Below are 27,592 nucleotides of genomic sequence, written 5' to 3'. Positions count from 1 at the left end.
AAGCTGTGGTATGTATCAAAATTTTTTCCTTGTATTAGAAAATAATATTCCATGGTATGGGTATACCTTAGTTGTTTAATTACTCACCCAAGAAGGACATCTGGATTGCTTCCAGTTTCTAGCCATTATAAATAAAGCTGCTGTGAACTTTAGTGTATAGGCTTCTATGCAGACACAAAATTTCATTTTCTGAAATAATAGCATATTGTGAATTGTACAGAAATTGTGTATGTAATTGCTGCTGCCCCATTGTTCTAGAAGAAGCTGCCATTTAGCTATACTATCCACTAATGTACCATTTTACATTTCTACAATCAATGCATGAGTGATCCAGTTTCTCCACATCCTTACCAGTATTTGGTATTGTCATTTTTTTAATTTTATTTTAGGCATTCTAGTGGGTGAGAGTGACATCTTAACTTGCATTTCTCTAATGGCTGACAGTGTTGGTAAATAAGGCATATGCTTATTTACTGCTTGTATATCCTCTTCCATGAAATGTCTATGTTTTTTGCCTATTTTCTAGTTAGTTGCTTTATATTTTTTTTAAAAAAATGGCTAAAATTTGATAGCTCTGTATAACTTCTAGATTCTAGCCCCCTATTGGCTACGTATTTTACAAATATTGTCCCTTACCTACAATTTCTTTTCCCATCCTTTTAACATTTTAGATTTTAAGATCTACAGTCTCATAGAAGAACCACAGATTTTCTTCTGTCTTTTTTTCCCTAAAAGTTTTATAGGCTAACATTTTATACTTAAGTCTGTAATCCATGTTACATTAACTTTTGTGTTAGGGATGAGGTTTCTGAGGTTTAGGCCGAGGTTCTTATTTTTTTGCTGGCAAACATCAGTTGTTTCAGTATCATCTGATCAAAAGACTACACTGTCTCCTCTTTGAACTCTCTTTGTCAAAGCTTAGTTTTGAGCAGCTTTATCTGAGTCTGTTTCTCTTACACTGCCCAGACAGGGGACTGAAATGCATCATTATAGTCTGATGAGGAAGAAAGTCTCACCACACTGTGGCTGGTGTGGTGGTAGCAAGTGTGAGTTTTCTAACTATGGTATTTGGCTGGACTAGTGTGAATTTGTCTAAAAAAGTTCCCTGTCTTACTAGGTTGCCTCTTTCCTATGGCTGGCTAGAGAGTGGAGACTTTATTGGTGATTTTTTCTTTTTTATCTGCACTCACTGTTTCCAAACTGCTATAGCTTTCATTCTAAACATCTGAGGCAAAAAGAAAATGCAGAGAATTCACCACCGCTTTTACTTGAGCACTGAGGTGTCTAGTTGGTCTCTTTTCCTTGTACCATTCAGTCATCTGTGTTTGTTTCATACATAATTTCCAGGGATTTTAGCATACTATGTGGAAGGAATAAGGAAAAACACACCTTCATACTCTTCCAAGAAACAGAAATCTGACTCACAAAATTTCCCCCCTCTCCCTGTCTAGATAAACTCTCTGTGATTTAGAAACAAGTATCATAATACCTCAATGTCAATGTCATTTGCTCTGTCTCAAATGCAACCCATTTGGAATTTTCTCAAAGCTGAGCCCACTATGAATGATGCACTACAGGCTACCTGAGGCGCAATTCAAAATTCAAAGCTATTCTTGTGACATCTTCTCTTTTCCATTTTAAACCACTCTGAAAATCTCTTGATTTTTCTTCTATACGGTTTTAAAGCATCATACTTCTCTTTAGCTATATGCCACTATCTTAATGTAATCTTCTTATGTCTGATCAAAACCTTTAGCAAAGGTCTCCTGTCTGCTATCCACATGCAGTCACCCTGTTCTAAATTCTTCTCCATGTTGTAGTTGGATCTTTCAAAATCATTGCTATTGGTTTAAAGATACATATTTTTAAAATATTTAATGTCACTATGCCATGCACATATCTACTATAGACACTCAATGAATATTTGCAAATAACTGCAGTGCTCTAACTTTCCAGATGCATGTCTCCCTACCTAGATTCAATCATCCAAAGGGCAGAAACAGGCCCTAAAACTCTGTGAACTCAGTGCAATGGCAATGTGAAAATGCTTAGTTACATGATCTTGCCATTCTAATGACCTTATACAAAGATATTATTTCTACAACATAATTAAACGGGAAACTTGTGCATAATCAAGTGACTCTGGCACCCTAATCGTGTGTTTGTCAAAGAAATGTTCTTAAATTTCCCAAGTGTGAACACATTTTTTATTGATTGTTTTCATTCAGATTACATTGATTGATCTACAACATTATGTATGATTCAAAGATATAGGATCTCACTCTTCAGAATTATGTCACCACAGCCACCCACCACCAAGTAACCCGTACATAAACTTACACCATACTCACCTGGGTCTCCTCCACACTCGTTTTCCATATATATTTTTAAACCACCAGTTTATTATTTATCTCTATTGGAAATCCATAAAATACTCTCAGCATATTTATAGAATAATAATTTTCAGGTTGAGCAATTCATAAGAAAATTAATTTGGACAAGAAAATAATGATCGTATCAAAGAACATTTTTCCCCACGGCCTGTCCACATAAATGCTATGTAATCACCTATTCTTCACTGTGTGATCTGTTTACTATTGCAGTTACTGCATGTAAAAGAATACTATCACAATACAGTTTGAGATAGTAAGAACATATAAAGGAAAGGTAAAATGTTCTTCCTTTGAAAAACATACAGATCACCTGTGAAAATAATCAAAAGACTATGAAGTACTATAAGAAATAAAATATATTAGCTGTAGGGATAAATAAAGAAAAAAGGCAAGATAGGAGAGAAGTAAGTAAGGTATATGTTAATATGAAAGGATTCTTGACAAAAAAAAAAAATTGGGGTCCTGAAATACTGGTCAGTATTAGGGCATTTAGTAAAAGAGTGAAAGAGTGAGAAATACATACAAAAGTGGGAACAATATCAGTAAAAGGTACATAGTAAAAAATAGTATGACTTAAACAAAAATACTAATCTGCAACAAAATATGATAGCAGCTTTCAAGTAATTTCTATAATGTATCTGTACAATTATGAAAGTGCTATTTAACATGATTCAGAATGCAATGATAGTATATACAGTGTGAGAGATGACATAGTCTACAATCTTCACTCCTATCACAACCAATTTACACCTAGTGTCAAATTCAGGCATAAATTCTGATGTGTTAATTTTGTGAATTAAGTTTACATTTGAGTGAACTGAAAACCCACATACAGCTATAAATCCTACAACCTACAGAGATGGGATAGGATTCCATTTCACACTTGAAGTTTCTTTTTATCTATAGGAAAAATTTAGCCTAATTATAAGTCACTTAAGAAGTGAATCATAAAAATCATATAGAAAAGATGCAATGTTTCCTCTTTTTGGACCTACTGAAAATTTAGAATATAACAATGTTTAAGCAGTTAAAGTATGTTTACGCAATATTATTATTACTTTATATTTTCTCTAATTTAGATGTGAATTTTTGGGTTTCTTGCCTGTTTAAGTCCTGCTGTGATAGAGGTAATCACTTCTATGGTGATTACCATTGAGGAAGGAAGTATATTATCACATGAACTTGAGCATAACTACAAAAACTCCAAAGAAAGTTAACTTGGTCAATTATTTTTCTCTGTTAGTGAGAAAATCGTATCATTTATGTTAAAAGAGAAAATTTCATAAAGTTGTAAAGTTGAAGACATAAGATTATTTTGAAGGCTCTACTCAATGTAACTATTGTATAAAATGGAAAAAGCTATTGGAAAATTGTTATATATAAAACTCAAACTTTTTCAGATTATGGAAGTCTGAGATAAAACCATTAAAATGTCAGCAATAGTGATGACTACATGGGTGAGTGATAAATAAAAAACTGTAGCACATTCAAAAGTGCACTTAAAGCCTATGCAGTCAAATACATTACATGGAACAGCTGGGAATAAATTAAACCTTGAAGAAACTTGAGATTTTACTGATGGCATTTTTGAAGAGAGAGGGGTATTTAATTATGAAAATGTTCAGCTCTAAAAACACTTTTATTTATTTATGCATACAAGAACTGGGGTGCAGGGGATGAGAGGATTCACCAGAGACAGAGTGGGGAGCAGAACAGGCCAACTGATAAGTACACTGCTGAGGGGAGCAGTGGGCGGGTCAGGAGAGGTCTCCTGTGCCATGTGGGTCATCTCCCTGACTGGAGTTTGAACTCATGCTGCAGTGGCTGTGGCTAGCTTTATTGTGTTATGCTTTAACTCGTTGTGGGAGGGCCTTGAAAATGCTCTTGACTGTTTGGAGACTGACAGTTTTTAACATTTGCTGAGTATTTACTAGATGCCAAACTGTTCTGAGCTCTAACACAATCCATTTACTCCTCTCACAGCCCCAGAGCCAAGTGTACTTATTCCCACATTAACGAAGGAACTTGAGGCCCAGAGAGCACAAGGAACACGTACAGGGTCACAGAACTCTGTAGAGCCACACAGTTGGCAGCAAAGCCTGTAGCTGGTGTCCTGTGCAGAGTCTCAGTCTAGCAGTTCATGAATATACAGCACTCTTTTCTGTGTACATTTACGCCAATAATCCACAGTAAGCCTACGAGCTAAATATTACTTATCCTCTAGTCAGAAACAAGGAGACTGAGACAGCAGGTCCAGGATTAGAATCTCATGTTTTCAACAACTCTGTTCTCAGTTTGGCTAAAGGGATCCAAAGTAAATTTACAGTTTATGGGTTGGAGGGGACAATGGAGGCCACATAGTAACACAGTGTGAGCAACAATTTAAGCTTGGACTTGATATTTCAACATATTTCTTTGTGTCTAGGTGCTCAATAATTATTTTTGAGAGATGAATAAGTGAAAATGACTATAAAGCAGTAAGGCTATTGATAGACTGAACTTTACTTTTGATATTCAATAGTAGCCTGGATTACACAACTTTAAAAGTTGCAATAATAAAATAAAATATCCACAGCAAAAGAACCTTAGTTATGTATATTTTCTGAAATACCATGCATGAAGCTAGAGTCCACTGTGCTAGCTCAGCCACAAAATACCTGGTTTTGACTTTCTGATTTGAATTTATACTAAGTTAGATGAACAAAATTTCCAACTCTATGATATTTTTTATAAACATCATCTAACAATAAAGCACAACTGTTTTCATTATTTAAAAATACTATTATAATTATGAAGATCATAAATGACTTTTTCAAAAAATAGCTGAATTAACCTTAATTAAATCTTAATTGTGGACTCAAGCTTAAAAGTATGTTCTATTTTAATTAATGAAAAATACCTACTTTTTAAGGTATGTTTTTACCTAAAACTATATTCCCATCATAAAAGTTTTCTAAGAGGACCTTAAGTTAAATCAATATCAAAACTCATTGTCTCATTTCTTGTTCTTATTCAGTGAGTGAATCTTCCTCAGAGAGAGGTGTTTCTAATCCTCCCTTTGCTGATCTCAATCAGAAGTGTTAATGCTTCACCTCAGATATCAAAGAATATGAGAAAAACTGACAAAATGGTAGAAATTACACTGTTTCTTTGGTTCTTTTCCTGATTTTCCACCCTTGGGGCTACAAAGGGCAATATTATAGACAGCATGGTCTGTTCATATTTCTTTCTTTCTTTCAAGTATTTTTATTCAGTTTAGTATAAAATGAAATATAGCTACCATCTTCCTAAACATCTAATAGTAAATTGATAACATCTACTTTTTCATAAATTGCTTTCTGAAAGAACTTGTCATTACATACCTTAGCTTTTACCTGGAACTGTATCTAGTGGGTCAACATACTGTTTAAGAAAAAAAATATATTAAAAGTACCATGAGTTCAAATACATAATGTGTTTTATCACTTCAAAATTTAGCAATAAATTTATTTTCTGTAGCACTTTCATTATTAATTGGACTTTATATTATTTTAATGTGTAATGTTCTCATCTTAATATAATTTGTAATTAAATGTTTGATACAATGTATGTGCTGTAATTACATGCTACAACTTAATTCAGAGCATGCAACTAGCAAGTTTCTCTAGCTCTCTCCTAATGAAGGAAGTTCATCCATTAGAATAGAGAAAATAACAACAAAAATCAAATGAAAATAATACGTTGTTATGACTAACATAGCTGTTTCTCCAAAGGCTTACCGTTGCTATTATTTTTGGTTCATAGGGACCGAGCCCCTTTTATTTTTACGTCAGAGATGGAGTATTTCATTACAGAAGGTGGGAAAAAACCACAGCATTTCCAAGATTTTGTGGAGCTCTGTTGTCGAGCTTATAACATTGTCAGAAAGCACAGCCAACTGCTCTTGAACCTGCTGGAAATGGTAAGACCCTTGGGGAACTAACAAAAATAATATGTTTCGTTTATGTCTCTCTTTCAGTAGTCTATTTTTGCTAATGACTTGGAGTTCCCCAAAGAGCTATTCAAAACGGAAAGGAATGAACAGACCAAAAGTATCATTGTACAGTTTAGAAACACATTTCTTAATAATTCATTAGTTTACAATTATTTTCTCAAACACTTCTTTCACAATAATATTGATGTGTTCAGAGGCATTTCAGTATGTATTTTTTTTTTTTAAGAACAAGGACAGTAATTTAGAGAATTGTAACAGCTGTGTTATGCTTTAGGATTTTTCAAAAGTGCCTCAAAAATACTACCTCATTGCCACAGTTTGGTGACACAGTGATGTTTGGCTTGTTCTTCCAGTCTTTCCCTTTGATCACTTGCTTATTTTCCAGATTAAGAAACTGAGGATTAAAATGTAAGGTGGGACCTTCCCTGGTGGCACAGTGAGTTAAAGGGCATTACTGCAAGCTGGCCACAGCTGCTTCAGTGCAAGTTCAATCCCCAGCCCTGGAGGTGACCCACATGGTGCAGCAGACCTCTCCTGACCCGCCCGCTGCTCCCCTCAGCAGTGTAATTTGTCAATATGCCTGTTCTGCTCCCCTCTCTGTCTCTAGTGAATCCTCTCACTGCCCCTGCCCCTCTGGCTTGTACCCCAGTTCTGTATGAATAAATATTTCTTAAAATATATATATATATAAGCAGCACATATAGCAGCACACATTAGGTTTACTGAGTCATGGTCTTATATGCTCTCACTGTCCAGTACAAAGTGATAGAAACCACAAATACAAATAAGGAGAGATGGGAGATGGATATGCAGAAAGATCTGTAGAATTATCTTCTTGGGAAAGAATGTGGTGATGTCTTTGAGTACAAACATACATACTAGTAATTGCAGCAAACTAGAGGAAAGAATCACATTTGGTAAATCAGTATGGTGCGTAGAGTCAGTAGAATCACTAGAAACAACTGGTGTAGATCTTTAGATGCTGACCAGGGTATAGGCTTGGTGGTCAGGCTTTCCTGAGTTTAAACCCTAGCTTGGCAGTATCTATTAAATAAATATATTAGCATTTACCTTGTAGGGTTGCTGAGTAAAAGACCTAACATTATAAGCTTGTTTTCACTGCTAGTGCTAAATGACCTATGTGTATTAAATGATATACATTTTATATAACCTGATCAAATAAGACACTTAGCATCTTTCCTCCCATATATAGGGCTTAATTAATTTTCTGTACTAGGTCCTCGTTAATCTATAAGGTATTGTGCAATACCGTATCATCATATCACATATGGCTATTTAAATTTTAATTAATTACTTTGAATAAAATTTATAATTCAACTCCTTACTCTCACTGACCACATTTCAAATATTCACTGGTCACATGAGAATAATAAAAACAGGGAGAACTTTTAGATAATACTGGATACAACAATTATTTTTTGAGAAATTACTTCCATTTGGAATTCTAGTAATAGCCAGTGTTCTGCATTCTAATCACAATCCTGTTAGTCCATATGGTGATGAGAGAGCTTGTGATTCATAAGCTATAACCATATCACAAAGGAAACTCTACGAGATCTGAGTCCATGATTTTGATTGCATTTACATAACAAATATGCACATTGTATCAACTCTGATACCCTCTTGGGTGCTAGTATGCTCTACTCAAGAATCCATGAGCTCATGAACACTTACTATATGACAGAAACTATGGAGGAAACTTTAGCATATGAGAGTAGGAGTCTTATAATTTTTAATAAGGACAATAAAGATCATGTACAACAATAGCTGAGTATCCAGCATTTCTAAATGTCAGTAATGCCAAAAATAACTATATAAGAGAAGTACCATATTCTCGCAACTACTTGTACCAATCACAGACATTTCAAAGATAAATTAGAACAAAAGCACAAATGTAATTTTTACTATTTCTCAGGTGACACTAAGTTGATGTTTATATTAATGATGAAGAAATGCTGAAAGGACAGCTTTTTGAAAAAATAAATTCAGAAAGCCATTGAAGTAATTCCCCCCCCTCTTATTTAACCTTTCTACCTTTCTTAAAAATGTTTCAGCATAAATCATATTAGATAAATTATTAAAGAGTTTATATAATATATTTCATTGTGAGAATTATATATATGCTAAGGTAATCAAATACTGAAATAATTTCTCATAAAATAATATTAAAATCAGATGTTAATGATTTCTAGCATTCTAGTACATCCAAAACTTCTCCCTCTTTTTAGTATTCAAGTTGTGACGTTTAAATTAAGGGAAAAATTTGGCAGTGAAGGACATTTATCTTAGATTTGGACTCTCACAAAAAATGAAATAGAGATCACAAGTAATATGGACCAATTAGGCCAATGGAGAAAGACATGGAAAACAGCAGTGTGTTATATTAGTTTCTTGTCATTTACCTGATTTTCTTCTTTTTATGTGTCTGTCATTTGGAACTCTGTAGCTAATCAAAGCACCAGTAAAGAGGTAAAGAATCTTTAGCTTCCCCAAAAAGGAAGAACCAAATATAAGTTTGCACAGGATAGTTTTCTACCTCTGTGGGTTTTCTGTATTTCCCCCATTCTCTCTCAAACTGACTCCTGTGTTAACTCAGTCTACTACACCATGACCCAGTTACAACTTGAAAAATATTTGATCCGAGTTATAAATGGTCAGTACCCAGGTTTACGAGCCACAAGTGTCTGGTGAGTCTATTGTGGATTTAGTGGCTCATCCTCCATAGGGAGAAGCACGTTTCCAGACATCTGCAGTACTTTTTTATTTACTCCTGGGGAAAGCTGTGGGTAAAATAATCCATGAAAGTTCCATCTTGCTTAAAAGCAAAACATCTGTAGGAGACCCAAGAGTGTTGCTGGCTGGATTCACTAACATAAAAGCCTATATTTCATCAGCTTTTCTCTCATTAAAAAAATCAATATCAGCTATAATGGAAGGCTTCCAAAGAACATGGGAACCATTCACCCAGTTTAAAATGTTTATCACACCCATTATTATATCAGATATTTCCCAGCAGAAATCTTTCTAAATTCTCTATGTGATGATGAAGAGTGTCTATTTCCCTAAGCATAGTCATGGGAGCAGATTTGGACATAGTAGAACAGAAGTAGAAAACTTCAAATGTACTTGTCTTTTAAAAAGCAGCTCATCTGTTCATCAGTTGTACTGCCACCTTTTCCCTTTCCTGTTGCCCCACTTTAAAGGTATAACCCATGCCATCAAATCTAGGAGGCACTAGAACCACATGGCTGGGTGTCGGTGAACAGAGAGGCTAAGTGGCCTCAGCGGTACAGAGTCAGCAAACTCAACACCTCCTCTGAGGAATGGAGCTCATCAATAAGAGCAAATTTAGCACTTGGCACCTTTGTTCAGACATACGAGAGGGAGAGAACTGGGGTTCATCCTTTTTGAAGCAGTGTATACTGGTGTGTGTGTGTGTGTGTGTGTGTGTGTGTTGACAGAGAAAGGAAGGAGTAAGTATAAGGTCCACTTCCAGAGAAATGTCTGACAGCATCCTAAGCAAGCAAGTATGTATTCACAATTTCTAGAGAAACTAGAATGCATTCAGATCTAGGGGAGAAGCCTATTCTTACCAAATGGGTGACCCCAATTTGTAAAAAAATCCAGCTTTCTCAATCAGTACGCAGAAATCTCTAGAACTCAATGTATAAAACTGATTAAAGCCTAATCTAGATTTTAATCAATTAGGGGATGTATCTTCCTGTGGTTAACTCTGGTAAGTTTGTTGTCAGGTTTGAATTGTCTAGCTACAACGTTTTCAATGCCTAAGGGATCAGGTATTTTTTTCATTCAGTCACATGTGCATTCATTTTTCACATACAGTCAGTAAATTCTAAGCACTGTACTGAGCAATATGAGAAATTTAACATTGTATAAAAACTCAGTTCCTGTCCTCAAATAATGTAGAATATAATTTGACAAATATATTTATGAAAAAAATATATTTAAAGCTAGAAAACAATAAATACCATAAAAGAGGTAGGACCAACCTATGTTTGCTGTATACATTATTAAACCTAGAAGAAAGACTTTCTTGGCTGACAGAAAAGAAAGTATGTGTGAAGGAATAAAGATCATAGGCATGACATGTATTAGAAATGGAATGGGTGCCAGCCTGTGGTGTTGATGGAGGTAGCTGGGGGTGACATATTATAGTTAGATAATGAAAGGCTTTTAGAGCTGAATGATAACTTTACACTCTAACTTCAAAATCTAGAAGTTTGATTTTCCATCATCTAGCTAGGATTTAAAATAGGTAACTCACAAATTATAAAATCAGAGACAGAGATAAAGACAGAGAAATTAAAAAACTAGAAAAATTCTATTCAAGCAGTCTCAGCAAATGAGCTAAGACAGATAATTACAAGAGAAAGGGAGCATGAAAACAAAAGCCCATTGAGTTGGTGTTTATAGAATTAAGTGATAACAATCAGGAGAAGGTCTCAAAGCAAATAAGGGTTTTTCATTGTTGTTAGATAATGGTGGCAGTGTAAACAGATATGCGAAACAGGAAAAAGGAGGAAGATTTTTGGAAAAGGAGAATGTGCTCAAAGTTACGTATCATGAATTAAAGATCTTTGAGAAGGACCTTCCTTGGTGGCCTTCCATAGTGTAGCACTATGAAGCTATTTGCTGGCACTGCCCTGTGGGTTCGAACCCCAGGCAAGGAGGTGAACCACATGACACAGCAGACCTCTCCTGTCTTGCCCGCTGCTCCCCTCAGCAGTGTATTTTAGCACATCTGCCTGTTGTGCTTCTCACTCTGTCTCTGATGAATCCTCTCATCCCCTTTCTCGCACCTCTGGCCTATATCCCCGTTCTTGTATGCATCAATAAAGTGTTAAATATATTTTATACTTTATATATATGTACATATATATAAAGATCTTTGAGAAGGGACAGTTGACAACTCTCCAGGATGACCTGTTTCATTTCCATGTTTTCACCATAATCTATATGGTAGTAGCTCCCAAATCTGTATTTATAGTTATACTCTTTAGACTCTACTCAATACTCTATATGTTCAATTCTACTTCCTAAATATATTTAAAATCCACTAGCTTACTTCCATTTCCAACCAGTCTCCTAGTCCAGCCTTCTATTTAGCTCCAATTTAACCAACTTTCCACATATCACCTCATTCAAACACAATTCAGTCTTTCTTATGCATAATTTAAATCATTTAAAGGGCTTTTTCTTGTCTTTAGGATAAAGTACAAAATCTTAGCATTACTAAAACTACTCTTGTTGCTATTTTAGCATCATCTCTTTTAATCTCCACAGGATACCCTATGTCTAAGATTTCTTCATGGGAGTCAATGAAAGCTATCTTGCTCTCTGCATATCTGCCTTTGCTTCTCCCTCAACTTGGTTGGGCATGGCAGGAGAATACTTTCTAATCCATTTTTCTCACATGAGCTTTATCACCACAATCACAACTTCACCCATCCTCCATAGTCATGTTCTCAGTTTATCCTTTATTTTTAGGACTACAGCATTATTCCTAGCTTCCCACTGTAACCCTACCACATTTCCAGAGTGTTAATTATCATTTTACATTGGGATCCTGCCCACTTTGCTCCACCTCAGCTCTTTCTTCCTTACCCTCCTCTTCTTTCCCTCCTCCACCCCCATCTCATTCTCCTTTTGCAAAGTTCATATTTATCTCAGAAAGGTGCTGTGTTTTTAAGTATTTTCTTTTATACTATAGAGAATATTATCCCTTCATCCTACACTATAATATAAATAAAACCCTTTCCAAAGCTTAGTAGAAAAATACCTGATATTTCATACAGTTTATCTTCAGCTATTTCATTGCTTTGATAATCAAATGAATGTGATCATCACTAAACAGAAAAATATTGTTTTCTGGTGGCATGAGTCATAGAGTCATGAAAGAATGTCAGATTAAAAACCAGGGGGATGAGTATTAATCTCTCTGCTTACATACAATTGACCTGAAAGTTCACTTAGAGTTTTCAAAGGATTAAGTTTTTCTTCTTTAGTATGAACACTGTAACATATTTTCTGTATAGTAATTTATAATGTCTAAAACTCTCTTGTTTATGAGGCATTGGATTCTCATAAAAATGTTGAGTATTTTAATATCTAAGAAAATGAAGGATCAACGAGATTGAGACTTTTTCAAGATTATTCAGATTTTAAATAGTGGATCCAGGAATTCTAACACTAGAGTTATTATTTCTACTGTCACATGCTGAATATGCTGCCTCTACAAAGTAGACAAAATAAAGAGAGTACTACTGTCATAGTTTATGGTTTCATTAAATTATGATGACAATTATTAATCTGCAAGAATTTTGATTTTTTTCCTGTTTTATTATTGTTTCTTCTACTAAAATATGGGAGGTTAGAAACATGAACTTTTGTTCATTAATGTTTGCAAACTGAAAGGTGCTACTATGTAAAGTTCAGTTTATGCGTAACAGAATTAACCATTAAATGCAATCAAATTTGATCATGTAAGATTTGATCCTCATTTATTCGATTTTGCTTTATTCATGTGCTTGTTTTGTTAAGATGCTACATGCAGGGTTACCTGAGCTAAATGGAATCCAGGACCTGAAATATGTGTATAATAATCTTCGGCCACAAGACACAGACCTGGAAGCAACAAGTTATTTTACCAAGTAAGATGAACTGTAGTTATATTTGTGTGTACAGACTTCCACAGTCATGGGTATAAACTGTCCTTTCTAGAGCCAACTTATTCTTTGCCAAGGATAGTAAGAAAGCAATATGGATGTCTGGTAGAAAACCTTAGTCAGGGTTTCTGTGGCATGCTGTTGTTTGCTAACCAGCCTCTTTATCTAACACATTGTTCAATAAGGGGTCACTGAAAAGAGCAAGGGCTGACATAAATAGATTGGTTGTTCTATTTGAACTATGTCCAGAAAAATAAATTGGAAAAAGAGATTTCTGATGAGATAAGAACTCACTCCTTTCATCTCAAAGATAATATAAATGTTGGAACATTAGGTGACTATCTTATTATTAATCTTTTTTTTTATTAAGCAAGTTTAGGAAAATACTAGTATATCAAGGTAAGAGTCTAAGTAAAATACAGTGAATATCAACTGGACCCCAACTCTTATTTTATAAGACTCTTTGAACTTCCATTTTTTAATGCATAGCATAATTCCTAGCCTATTTTAGGCTCAATAAATGTTAATTATAGTAATTATCCTCATAAACAGTTTAAGTAGAGCAGTATTTTTCTGTAATTTCTTAACATTGAATCTTACTTATATCTAATTTTTAGTTGTTTTAATATTTTGAACTGGAAATTGGAAAACAATGTATACTCTTTAATGAAGGTATCATTTTTTCCTTTTGAAGAAAACAATGCTTATAATAAAACTTGCTTCACCAGGATTGTTTTTTTTTCTTTCCAGCTTCCAGAATGTAGAGTGACATATCACTCCTCTTTCCAAGGGAATAGTAAGAGTTCAAGGGTATGCCTTAAAGAAAACACTTAAAGAATTTCATATTTGTAAAGGATCTCTGTTTCATAAACTTTAATGGATCAGCTGTCTTGTGGCGCTTGTGTTTTGTTAAGATGCTACAGGCAGGATTGCCTGAGCTCCGTGGAATCCAAGAACTAAATATCAGAGCTCAAAGAGAACTTACAGCTTATTTATTCCAAAAACAAACAAATGAGAAAACTGAGATTGAAAGAATTAAGGATCTTTCCCATGATTAAAGATGTAGTAAGAACAGAGTTAGGATTTTGATCTGAGAGTTTTTTCAATATAATATTGGAAACTATATGATATGATTAAGGAAAACCAAACAGAGCCCCTGCCCAAGACACACCTTCCTATTAACTACTCTGTTTCAGAAATCCTATCATTAGAGGTTCTTAGAGAAGTCTGGTAGACTTTTTTTTCCTTTTCCATCTTAAAAAATGCCCCCTATTAGTAAAAGTACCTCTGGAAGAAGTATTTGTTGATGTGCATTTATAAAAACCACAAATATTAGTTGGTAATAGACACTACTTTGAAGACTAGCTATGTGCTTGAAATCCTTGATTTCCAGAATGAGGAAGTCCAAGTTACCTCCATTTCTGGATCTGAGGACTTGTCTGAGAAGTGCTGCCCAACCTGGTCCAATTCACTGCCACCCAACATAAGTAGATTCACCTGGGGCCAAAAATAACCCCCTCAGGCTATTCCTTCACCATCTGAGTAAGTTGCTTTTTTTTTTTTTTCACAGCAAGACATCACTCTCATTTTATCTATGGAGTATCTATCTATCTATCTATCTATCTATCTATCTATCTATCTATCTATCTATCTATTTAACTATCTATCTATCTCTAACTGAAGTAACATCAGGGTACCACCATCAGGTACTACAACCACAGTGTATCTACCACCATAGTGTCTCCACCACCAACTCACCCATGTTCTAACACCACAGACCATCATGTTTCCCTCCCTATTCTTTCCCCTCCACCATCCCCTCCCCTCCTTAATGTCTCCATTCTCTAGTCAGCTATCAAAGGTTAGAGCTTGGAAAGATAATGCTAAGCAAAATAACTCAGAAGGAGAAAGTTAAATACCCGATGGAGTCACTAACATGTGGAATCTAAAGTAATGAAATTAATAGTCAGATAAAGCATATCTTTGTTTAAAGTCAGCCACAGCACAGCAGACACAATGATTGATCTCTCACTATGTCTGCTTGGGGAATAAGGGAAGAGCGTGGAAAGGGCTGAAAATGAGGAGGTAGGAAGCATGTGACGGGCTGCAGACTGTGTGCAAGGTTCTTGCTCAACAAAGTGATCACAGTGCTGCAGTTGTCCCTCCTAAGGCAAAAAGAAAGGAAATACTATGTATCAAATTAAAAAAGTAAATAAATAAATAAATAAAGGCTTTTTTTAGATTCTGATCACAGGAAACATATAAATAGGCTTTGTCTGCCAGATACTCATCCCTCCCATCCTGACTTTACCTGTCACACACAGATCTGTGAAGAGCACAATCTCGAGCCAGGTGAGTTTGCCTAAGTTGACTTATCTCCCTTTGCCTTTCAAAAAGACATGAACTAGTGTGGGAACTAGGTCTGAAGCCAGTAACCGCCTAGCTGTGAGCACGACCTCATTATCCTGCCTGCATGTCTCTGTCAGGCTAATTTTCCCACTTTCAGATGTCATGTTCTGTTACTTATCCTTCCTTCTACAATTCGATGGTAAAGAACTGTTCTCCACTGCAGTCTTAAAAAGCATCTAGTCATCTAAACTGGGGCAGTTCATTTTTCAATAGTTATCTTTGACTTGTCATTCCCTGCCTGTCACTTCTGATTATCTTTGACTTGCCATTCCCTGCCTTTATCAAGGTTTAGCTACCCAACCACTTACTAAGTGAATATTTTTTCTATGTAGAGCACTTTATTGATGTATATTCATCCATGCTATTTCTATATATATTATATGTATAGCATCACTTGAAATGCTTTCAAAGAATCATAGTTGTTAGAGTGGAGGATAAGCCTAATCCACTTTTCAGTCTTACCTACCTCTTGAGACTTCAGATAACTACTGCCTTGTCCATGAAACCCTCTCTGTTTATCACTAACTAATACTTCCTTCTATAATTCAACAGGACATGTCCTATCTCCTACTGTATTTAATATACTACCAAATTACATGCCACATAGTATTTCACTTTAATTAATACACTTGGTCATTTCCCTCAGTTTCTCCCACACAAAGCAGGAGCTATTTTTCCTCCTTCCTACTCCCAAAGATGTCTGAATGTGAACATGCTCTGTTCCCTTTAAAATATATTTAAAAGTTTAATTAAATAGTATATACAACCTAGACATAAAACATTAGGTATTTTAAAAGCAGATAAAATGCCTAACCTTTAAAATATAATGCTTTGTAAGCGTCAAGTCCTATTCTAAGGGCTTCTCCTATAATAACTTATTATTCATCATCACTGGTCTGTGGAGCAAAACATTGTTGTCTTCATTTTTAGATTAGGCAATGAGACGTGAAATAGTTTGCCAAAGGATGGTGCTAGCAGGAGACAGAGCACAATTTGAATTGAGAAGGCCAAGCTCTAGCGTGTGGAGCCTAAAACTATCCTGTGAGCTCAAAACCAACTTTCCCAAATGTAGACCATCAAGCTGTGCAGCTGTCTGACCCAGGCCGTGGCTTCTCAAGGCTCCTCAGCAACCACCTTGGCTGCATTTCCACTAGGGTAGTTCCCTATACCGGTCCTCAGGCCCCAATCTTCACATCCTGAAGAGCCCAATCCTTGGCTGCACACACAAATCACTCCCCAAAATTATCATCTGTGCTACCACCAGGTGATCCTTGGGAGCCTGGCTCCAGTTCTGCTGCACAGCTGCCCTGCAACCCCCCTGGGGTGGCCTGCCACCTTCCCATCCTCTCTCTGATTTGGCTCCTTCCCAGATTCCTGGAACATCATCCTATTTTTTCCCCTTTTCTCCTCAGAGAAATCTCCCATGATACTCACTCTCTCTTCAACTTCAGCCAGTTTCAGTCATATAGTTTATCCCAGAATCTCAATTCCTTACCTTTATGGATTAATCCTTCATGGATTTTGAGTTTGTCTTTTCCAGTCTGCTCTCTACTCTGGTGTCAGCATCTGTAGACCAAGCATTGAGGAGCTCTTCTGTCACATGGGTCATCCAACAATGGGAAGGACCTGTTATCAAGGTTCAAGAAAACACAATTAACTGTGACTATGGTTTCTTTAAAAATTTTACTTAAAATATCTCTGTTATTTAGGTAGTAAAAATTAAAGCAGATTATATAATATTTTGTTAAACAGTATATGACATGAATTTTTTAAAAGTCTGGTTAATGGAGCTTTCAATGACATGGTCCACATAATTCGAATTATCTTCTATGTACTTACTACTGCTACCTTAAGCTCTATTCTCTGACATCACAAAGATTTCAAAACTTAAACCTGAAACATAGACACCAATGTATATATTTTACCAAAAAAGAAACCAAGTTCTGGCTTTGTAATGGGTTTGGTGTTGGTGCTTCAGAGTATCATCCACGGTAATATAATTAGTGGAGTTCCTGCATATTTAAACTCTTTTGTTTTGACAGGCTAAAAATGCTAATGCCACCACTCTGATAGCACTACTAACATGCAGACTAAAAGCCAGATCAAAAATCCAGCTCCCCACCAACCCCACCCCACTAAACTCACAGATCTGGATCATGAATGAGGACTTGGCCCTCTGAGACACAGAACATGTGGCTATTTCCCATACCCTGGTCCTGACCACAGTATTGGCACTCAGACGCTGCCCCTTGCCACCCTATTTTGTACTTGAAAGAAAGATACTTGACTTCTCCTGCTTCCCAAAAGGGGTGCTTTAAGAACAGTATGGGATCCTACCCAGCTTCTGGGCATTTACATCGTAGGTTAAGAGCTAATCATAGGAATTTCAGAGAATGTTCCCCCTCTGTGTGGTATTAAAAATTGTATTATAATTAACAGCATTTAGAGAAAAATGAAAATAAAATTGGTTTGCTGGCCACAAAGGTTTTTCACATCATTGCCAACTCCCTGCTTCTCTAACTTTTTTCTACTCCCCTTGCAGCTGAGTGCTGTTGAATAGAATCAGAAAGTGCTATGACTCAGTCCCGGCGAATTGATACTCTCGTGTAACATCTCTGCCGAGCCCACTGCTAGGCAACAAAGGCAACCATCCATTAAAATGCTGTCCAAATGGGTTATTTCAGGATTTTCAATCACTCTCAAATCTCGGGTTAGCTGTCCTTAGAAAGAGATAACCTATTTCACAGACCAGACTAGGATCATTAAACATAAACTTCCCTGCCTACCTCCCCTCCCATATACAGATCTTGCTTTGCACTTCATCCATTTCCTCCTCCAGAAATGTGAGAGGAATTTGTCCATGTACTACCAGCAGCTCCATTCGACCTAGCAGGCAAATCTTCAGTTTCGTAAATATAAAAATCTCCTGTTTTTCAGCTAAAACTGCAGACTGAAGCAAACTGAACTTCCAAACTTAAAAAATAATAATAATTGGCCCTCCCTGGTGGCGCATTGGGTTAAAGCACAGCACTGAGAATCTAAAGCCACTTCCGCATGAGTTGATTCCCGCCTGCCCCGGAGGTGACCACATGGCGTGGCAGACCTCTCCTGACCCGCCCGCTGCTCCCCTCAGCAGTGTACTTCGTCGATCTGCCTGTTCTGTTCCCCACTCTGTCTCTGGTGAAGCCTCTCACCGCCCCTGAGCCTCTGGCCTGTACCCCGGTTCTGTATGCACAAATAAATAAATCTTTAAAATAATAATAATAATAATAATAATAATTGTTTGCATTAGTGAGGATATTTGGAAATAAGACCAGAGTCTCTCTGGTTTCCTTGGGAATAAAAGATACACACAGACTCAACTGTAATCTAACAAACCGAAGGAAACAGTAGGGCCTGAGTGGTTTCTAAACAAAGATCTAGTTCACTTATTTCTGCTAGGGTATTCTATTTTACTTTACCCATTGGCCAGTGTCTCTAGGATAAACTCTGGAAGAGTCAGTCTAATTGATTTACTTGGTTGTTTTTGTCATGCAAAGCCACCTTGGGATTCTGTTGCTCTTCCTCTTTCCTTTCAAGCCTATGCTTCACACAGAACAGCTTTGAACCTCTCCTCTAAACCTTAAAAGAGAACAACAGTTTTAATTAAGAGATGGCCCTGGACAAATTAGGGTAATGACGTCCAGAGAGAGTGCTCCTGGGCCCCACATCACAGACACAGAGCCAGGGTCTTTGAGTCACCAGGGTGTGCAGACATCAGAAATTCCTAGTGTCGTTTTATTCTTCCTAACCTATTTCTCATGTCTACAGAATGAGACAAGATTGTTTATGCTCAAAGGTCTCCAAACATAATTCAACGGCTTTCTATACATTTTCTCTTCAAATTGAGAAAGAAAAGAATATGGGAGAGGGATGCAGATCTTTGGGTTCTATTCCCATTATATTTCTTGATGCACACCCTAGCTACATGCTTAAAAAAGATGGGGGCAGGGGTTCGTATTTGGAACTCTTTGGGAGATGATCTGTTAAAGGTTAAAGGCATTTGGAAAGTTTAATACACCTACCAAGAGGACCAGAAATCATTCATTAAAAAGACAAATAATGAAGCTGGGGCTGTTTCCCAACAGCTGTCATCTCTGCAGTGGCTGTGCACATTGTCAGTCAGTCCCCGCTGGTGTTCCAGACCTGGTGTGGTGTATACAATTGTTACATTCCAGGGATGTGCCAAGCAACTATGTTATAGGACAGGGAAAGAGGGGCATCCCTGAACCCCCAAATTTCCCGCTTTAATTAGGTTCTGCCATTTGTCACATCAAGACAAAACATAAGACCTTTAATTAAGGTCTTTAATGCAAGTAACTTTAATATGAGTGTGCAATACAAAAAAGGCAAAGAATATAGTTTGCAAATCAAATACCCAAAGTTACTCATCCACTCATCAGTAAAAGTCCACCCAAAAGGGATTGGCCCAAAGGCCTGAAAGCCTGCCACAAGTCTAAAGCACCTTCTGGAAGGGACCCATAGAAAAGGGTCAGAAATGACCAGACAAGTCTGGAAGGAAAAGAGCAAAATCAAAATCAAGATAAACGCTGCCACAGTGAACTTCCACATGGGTCTCTCACCCACATCTGTTTCAACTAGTCCAGGACAAAGAAGAAACAAATGCAATTTCTTCACATGTCTCTCTGCTCCATGTGCCTCCCTCAGGTCTCTTTCTGGCTCTCCATCCTATTTCCTTCCTCTTCTATCTCCTCTCCAGATTCTACTCCTCCATGCTCAGCTCCACCCTTCTTCTGGGTGGGTCAGGGAACCTGGAACCTCCCCTTTTCCTGGGTACCACCCTGTTACAACTAGACTGAAATAGCTTACTAGACCTAATATATGTTTTCATATTATAAAAACTTGTACACAATTTATCATTATTGATCTTTTCTATATTATTTATTGCTAAGTTTTATTTTCTTGCTTAATGTAAGATTTCATTTTAATATCACCAACTAAATTAGCTAGACTTGGTGATAGAGTTGGAATATCATTTCAATGGTATAATATTTATATTTAGTAAGACTGTCCATTAACATTTCCCTATTCCAGTTGTTCCTTTATTCCAGTTATTCTAATTTGGCTAATTTTTTCTAAGAAGGGAGGTATAAGAAGTACTTATTCATAGTCAAGGCCACAGCATCTGGAATTCTTGTTCTTATGCACATGTAGGTGGTTGTGAATGGTTGTGAAGACTTGCTGACCTTGTCCATGAAGTCTGAACACTTGAAATTTCATGTTGGCAAAACTTTTGTTTGTTTGTTCATGTATTTTAAGCCAAAGTCTAACCATGAAACTGGAGAAAGGGGGTCGGAAAGAAAAAAGAAAAATTCTAAAATTTATTCTTGTTTTAATCCTTATCAAATATCTCCTTATTAATACTATGAGTCACTTTCCACAGAACCACAGACCTGTACATCTGTTTTCTCTTGTATCCTTCTAACTACAACCTCCAATCTTTGGGGTACATATATTTTCACTTCTTTACTTATTTGACAGTAAGAGTATTGAAATAATAGTTGTATAATATAATTCTATTTCCATCAACTTTTCTTTAGTTACCCTATTTAATGTTGTCAACAATTCTAGGAAATGGCATGGTCTAGTCATTTTGGACCACTTTGTATGTACTAGTTACTATAATTTTTTTTCTTCCAAAATATATCACTTAAAAAATTACAGCATGTCATATAATTGTGATTTTTGATTCCTACCTTTTTTTACACACATTTCACATGATTTAAAATCCTTAAAAGGGTCCTCCCTAGTGGCGCAGCGGGTTAAAGCACTGCACTGAGAAGCTAAAGCCACTTCAGCATGAGTTCAATTCCGGCCTGCCCCGGAGGTGACCACATGGTGTGGCAGACCTCTCCTGGCCCACCCGCTGCTCCCCTCAGCAGTGTACTTTGTCGATCTGCCTGTTCTACTCCCCAATCTGTCTCTGGTGAATCCTCTCGCTGCCCCTGAGCCTCTGGCCTGTACCCCAGTTCTGTATGAACAAATAAAAAAAAAATCCTTAAAAGACATTGCTACCTTTCTTTGCCCAACTTTCCTCTTCCTGCCTTACTCTATGCCAGCCACACTGCTGTTCTTTGCTGTCCATTAAATACAGTCATTCTGGACTTGCTATAGCTCTGCCTAGCATTTCCTCTGTCAGGAATTTCCCATGCCGTCCAGGGCAAATTAAAGTCTTTATAAAATCACCTATTCATCTTTTCAGTGAGATTGTATTTAATCCCACTATATAAAATTGTAATACGGTTACCTATTTCCATAGTCCCTCTCGCCATTTTCTATTTTAATATCCTGTATTGTATTTGTTACTTTCTAAAGAAAATCCTATACTTCTATATATTTATTTCATTATGATCAGAATTCACAATTTATAAGCTCTATCAGGGGAAATTTTGTTCAGTGCTGCATCCCATCACTAGAATAGCACAGCATACAGTGGGTATAAATATTGTGTGTGTGTGTGTGAGTGTGTGTGTTTGCACATAGTTATAGATAAAGCTCAAAACACTAATAATAACCTGCATGCAGTTTTTTCTGGGAAGGTTAATGGTGTTATAGAAAAAATGAAAGGAACCTTTTACATTTTACTTTATATTCTCGTGCGTTGCTTGAATTTTATATTATAAAAATGTCTGGATTTCTTTTTTTCCTTTTCTTTGCATGTCCCTGAATCTCTTTCTTAAAACAGATCAAATCAGCTAGCAAAACCCCAAAACTGTAGGCAACATCTACCCTAGAACTAGACAACATGGTATTTCCAAGAACCCTTGTATGCAAATAGATAGGAACAAAAACACTCAGTTATAAGACTTTTGTGGTATCTGGATATTTATGGGAAGAAGTTAAAGTAACAAAGGTCATCTGACTGCTGAGTCCTGAGGACAGAACTCCAAAGAGCCCACAGGCACTCACTGTAAAGCTGAGCAGACCAATTTGAGAATGGCAGGTGAAATTGAGAATTTTTACACACTCCAATTCACATGGAATGGCCAGGATTCTGAAAAGATTGATAAGTTTCTGAACTTTCAGGTAACTGGAAGTAAGTGGAGCACCCTCCCAGGACAAAGTGCTATGATGAAGAGAAATTGCTAAATGTATAACCCAAAGTAAGGGGAGAAAGATCACAGGAGCAAAGGAAACCAAAGTCCAAACAAAAATGGGGGTAAGGTAGCAAATCTCAGAAAGCATGAGACCATAAATTTTTTACTAATGAGAGAAACAGAAAAGGGAGCATCTGACACTTGAAGATGCTCTTTTCCTTTCTGAAAGTTTAGAAATGTCAATTTCAATTAAAATGAGCAAGAATAATAGAACATGTTTGACTGTCATACAAAATATGAGAAAGAAATAGGATATGAAATAAAATCCCTACAATAAAAATATACCAGAAAGACATTCTCACCAAAGGCAAAAACTTTATCAGTATATTTTGAATTGACCTAAAAAAATTAATAAAACGATAAATGGAACATTAGAGACCACAATTAGAAGAACCCAGGAATGAAGTGACTGACTCCACAAAAGAACTAGAAATAAAACAGAAATCTAAAAAATGAACTAGAATAAAGTAATGAATTTAACAATGTAACACATCAACAAAAAGATTAAGAAAAAGGAGGACTTCTTCAATTAAAATAAAAAAATGAAAAACAATGAAGATCCAGCATACTATATGGAAATGTAAACCAAAATAATATGTTGACATGATAGCAAATGAAATTATATATTTGAGGTTTTAACTAATAATAACTTTCCATCATAATTGAAAAAGTGCCCTGAAGTGTTATCTTGAAATTATATATTGAAAGGAAATCATGCATATTCAGAAAACTTCCCAGACTGAGTAAGCTGAAACATATTTTAGAGAAGCTATTGAACTTTGAAGAAAAAGAAACTTCCTTTAAGCATCTTGGCAAAAAAGGCCAGACCCTGTCATTTGCAGGGGAAAGTTCATTTTGTTACCAGAATTTGGGACAGTAGTCCTTTATTTCAGAAGAAAATGTAATATCGTTACGACTCTCAAAAATGAGAAAATCATATCTAGCCAAGAACATCGCATCTATCCAAACTGACTTTCAAGAGTATAGGCTACAAAAGTTGTCAACATGCAGAATCAGAAACATATTCCCTTAAGCAGTGTCGGAGGAATTTATTAGAGAATGAGCTTCAAATAATCAAAATGACTTCAAAGAAGTGGATATAAAGAATTTTAGAAAGTTTAAGATTTAATAGAAGAGAGATTATGTGTATGTGTGTTATATACATCATGGTATATACACTCTACTATACTGCTTAAAGTATTAACTGGAACTAAAAGGATAAGACTGCAAATTAGATACTGCAATAGAATAAAATGCATTTTATCAAATTTATCAACCACTAGAACACAATTATAAACCTAAATTTAAAAAAGAGGTGCAAAATAATAGATTTTGATATAAAATGCTATTAAATATAACATTAATTTTAAATTAAATTTAGTATGTTAAATATTAAATGTGGTATTATTTAATGCCATTTTTTCCCTAAGGTAATTGATAGGGGCCTCCCTGGTGGCACAATGGGTTAAGTTGCAGCCCTATGAAGCTATCTGCAGACACTGCAGTACTAATTTGACCCCTACCAGGGGATGACGCTTATAGCTAAGCAGACCTCTCTTCTTTTGCCCACTGATACCCTGAAGAGTGTATTTCACTGTTCTGCTCTCCACTCTATCGCTAATAAATCCTCTCTCACTCCCCCCACATCTGGTCTGTACCTCAGGTTTGTATTCTTGTATGCGTGAATAAATAAATCTTAAAAAATAAAATAAATGACAGGAACACAAAATATACACAAAAATATGCTTGTATAAAAATAAAAACTTTAAAACAATAAAAATTAACCCATTTAAAAAATGTTTAAATATAGAGGGAGGGAAGGAATAGAGTAGATTGCACAGGACATATACTGGGCTGTTTTGGATAGACAGTGGAGAATCAACTCCTGATATCAGCTAGCTATTTTAAATAATTGTAAATTGAAATCCAGTTTTAAAAGCCTCATCCCTAAAAATAGGGGGAAAAAACTTAAGTCAAAATACAATACTGTGATTACAGTTGTATATTTCACCATGAGAATTTCTTTGTTTAATATTTGCTAACAACTCAAGATGTGAGCTTGAAGTTTCTACAAATAACATTTACTAGTTGGGTCCAAAGAAATATATATGGTTGTTGCTTTTTCCTCCATACCTAACAAACACAAAGGAATAAATCATAAGTGAAATGAGTTGATTCAGAGGAAATTTACTCACTGTTTCTCCTTTTCCTTTTCTCTAGGAAGATAAAAGAAAGTCTGGAGTGTTTCCCTGTTAAATTAAACAATTTGATCCACATACTGGCTCAAATGACAGCCATCAGCCATGCCAAATCTACTTCACAGAACTTTCCTCAGGAATCCTTTACACCGAGTGCAACCAGGTCAATTCTAAAAGCAACAATTTTAGGGCTCAGCAAGAAAAACAGTCATGTAAGTCTCAAATTGTCATCTTGACTTAAAATCAATTGAGTTATCTCAGATTCCCTTCATTCTGCTACACCTCCATCCTTGTACCATCATTTTTTTTTTTACTATGCAAATGATTCAGTTACGGTTTGAGCAGAAGTGCCATTGAGTACCATGTTCTAGGGGAAAATCATAACCACCACATCAAAGAAACAGTTCTTGCCCTATGGTAGAATATAAATCCAGAGCTAATTAAAGTGTTAAAAAAAAAAAAAACCCTAACAACACAGTAGAGAGTAGGCAGTCTGTTCCCAGCATTAAGATTCTGTCTTTTTATACTGTGTTTGTAAGCAGATTTTGCCTTTTCAAATTCTATCTCTTAGTCTTTGTGATAATTATTTAGCAGAAAATTTCTTGCTTTGTTTCTTTTACATGAAACCAGACTTTAGAACATATCACAGGGTGGTAATGCTATCTTTTGATTTTTGTCTCTTTATTTTCTGCAGCTGTATCTTATCCAGGTGACACACAGCAACAATGAAAGAAGTTTGACAGAAAAATCATTTGACCAGTTTTCCAAATTTCACAGCCAGCTTCACAAGCAATTTGCATCTTTGATTCTCCCAGAGTAAGACATTGTCCTCCTTGGTGAACATAAGGGAAAATAGGGTTATGGGATTTTCTATTTGTGTACAACACAGCATTCTGATGCTATTGCACTGAACCTATCCCAGCAGAGTTTATATTGCTGTGGGAGTAAAGAACCTTTCACCACTTAAAACAGAATGAGTCCTGCTGTTTCTGTTTGTTCCTAGACATTGATACTGTAGATAGAAAAGAATTCAGAACTGGTTTCATTTTTTACCAGTTATCAGCAAATTATTTTCTGTGACTGTTTTTATTTTTTTCTAAAAGTAAAAGGGTAATTGAAAATACAGCACTAAATCACATAAATCTATTCTTTCTACAAGTAACCAATAAAAAACTGATATATTTATTTTCAGTGCCCCCAAAAACATTAAATTTATTAACATCAATTAGTACTTCATAAAATTAGTTACATTCAAATCACTGCCATTTTCACTATTAACTATGACTTGCATTATATAAATTTAATTTGTTGCATTCACTCTAAAGCAATCTTAAAAGTCATTGCTTTCTTTCATGTTATAATGGAAAAAATATTAAACATAAGAGCAAATGAGTTGAAGGGAACCTCCTAAAATATATCACTTAGAACTATTCAAATTCAGGCCATTGACTTCAGTGAACAATAAATGTTTATCTTGACTTACAAAGATGACCTTCCCAAAAATTATGATATTGTTATTTAGGTATATTATATCAAATGTTATGTTATCTATCCTAGGATTTTTGTTAAGTAGATGGTCCTTTAACAAGATGACTATCCATACCTCACTGGAAATGCTATATTTGTGAGTTTTATCTAGACTTTCAAGATTTAGTCACTTTCTAAAATATAAATCTAGGCGAAGTTATGAATTGCTTGAGAGTTGCTGTGCAATATTGAATAGTAGTAGTAGTTCAAATTAATGAAAAACTAGGTGCCACAGAGATGTTGAAATATAGATACTGTAAAAACTGGAAATTCAGCAAGTAATTGTATTCTCAAGAGAGTGAATTAGAAGCAGTATTGCTGTGAGACCTATTAAAAGTATCATCAGCTTCAAGAATTATCAAAAAAAAAAATCCTCTAGAATAGCAAAAAAGAAATTCAAGGCTTCCCTGCAAATATTGAGCTCAGTATTAGTGATTGTCATCATATCATACTAATTATTGATTTACAAGTATAAATTAATCCTTGTATTACTTATTAAGTGGCTTTCAAAACTTTTCTACCTTTATATTTCCAAAATACACATTAACAAAGCTTGTAAAACATTAAAATATTAATATCTCTCTCCATATATACACTTTCTCTAGACTCTCAGCTTTAGTTAGGATTCTGCTTTGCTCAACAACTACTGCATGCTAATAGAACTTAAGATGATTTCAAAGGGATTCAAGCAGTGTGTGAAATGGAGGAACATTTATTCCCATGTGCCCTCAACAGTATTTGTATGCTGACATTCCCAAAGGAATTGTGGTTTACAGCAATGTGTGTAAATGAAGGATGAGGGCAAGATTTCCTCTGACTCCTAAATTTACTGAGAGAGAAGCTCTGTGAGAGTGATGTGAACCCTATCTGGAAAACAGAACACAAAGAATAAAATTCTAGTTAGTCACAAATATAACGTAGTCTTCATTTTAAGCTACTTGTCCCTTAAGCTACCTTCTAAGATAACATAGGCATGAAAGTCATCCTTAAAATTAATGATCTTTAAAAAATGTAATCTGCTTGAGAAGGTTGATTTCCTTTCCTTCTTTACTTTCACCATTGCTCTTCTCCCAGCCATCCAGAATCTTATATTGGTGCACTGTCATTCCTGGGGTGCAAAACCTCCAGAAATCCACCAAAAGGGCAAATCAAAATACCTGTGTTGGTAAAAAGAAAATGAATTACTCTACTACCCAGGTATCAAATTTATTTGCAAGTCAGGTGTTTT

At 35.7% G+C, this 27,592-nt stretch overlaps 1 protein-coding gene across 2 annotated transcripts in view; it reads left to right on the top strand.

Moving 5' to 3' along the window:
• The window catches only part of PIK3C2G (phosphatidylinositol-4-phosphate 3-kinase, catalytic subunit type 2 gamma), a 268,466-nt gene that overhangs the window by 191,612 nt on the left and 49,262 nt on the right, over positions 1-27,592 (top strand). For both annotated transcript variants that reach the window (XM_004693237.2, XM_012732811.1), the window contains 4 exons: positions 6,177-6,333; positions 12,949-13,058; positions 24,860-25,049; positions 25,532-25,653. In XM_004693237.2, coding sequence (XP_004693294.2) covers positions 6,177-6,333; positions 12,949-13,058; positions 24,860-25,049; positions 25,532-25,653 — 579 coding nt within the window. The remainder of the gene's footprint in view (positions 1-6,176; positions 6,334-12,948; positions 13,059-24,859; positions 25,050-25,531; positions 25,654-27,592) is intronic.

Source organism: Condylura cristata, unplaced genomic scaffold, assembly GCF_000260355.1.
Source record: "Condylura cristata isolate star-nosed mole 26May11 unplaced genomic scaffold, ConCri1.0 scaffold00036, whole genome shotgun sequence".
Classification (NCBI taxonomy): domain Eukaryota; kingdom Metazoa; phylum Chordata; class Mammalia; order Eulipotyphla; family Talpidae; genus Condylura; species Condylura cristata.
Note: the sequence above shows the minus strand (reverse complement) of the source record. Positions and strands in the feature narration are given on the sequence as shown.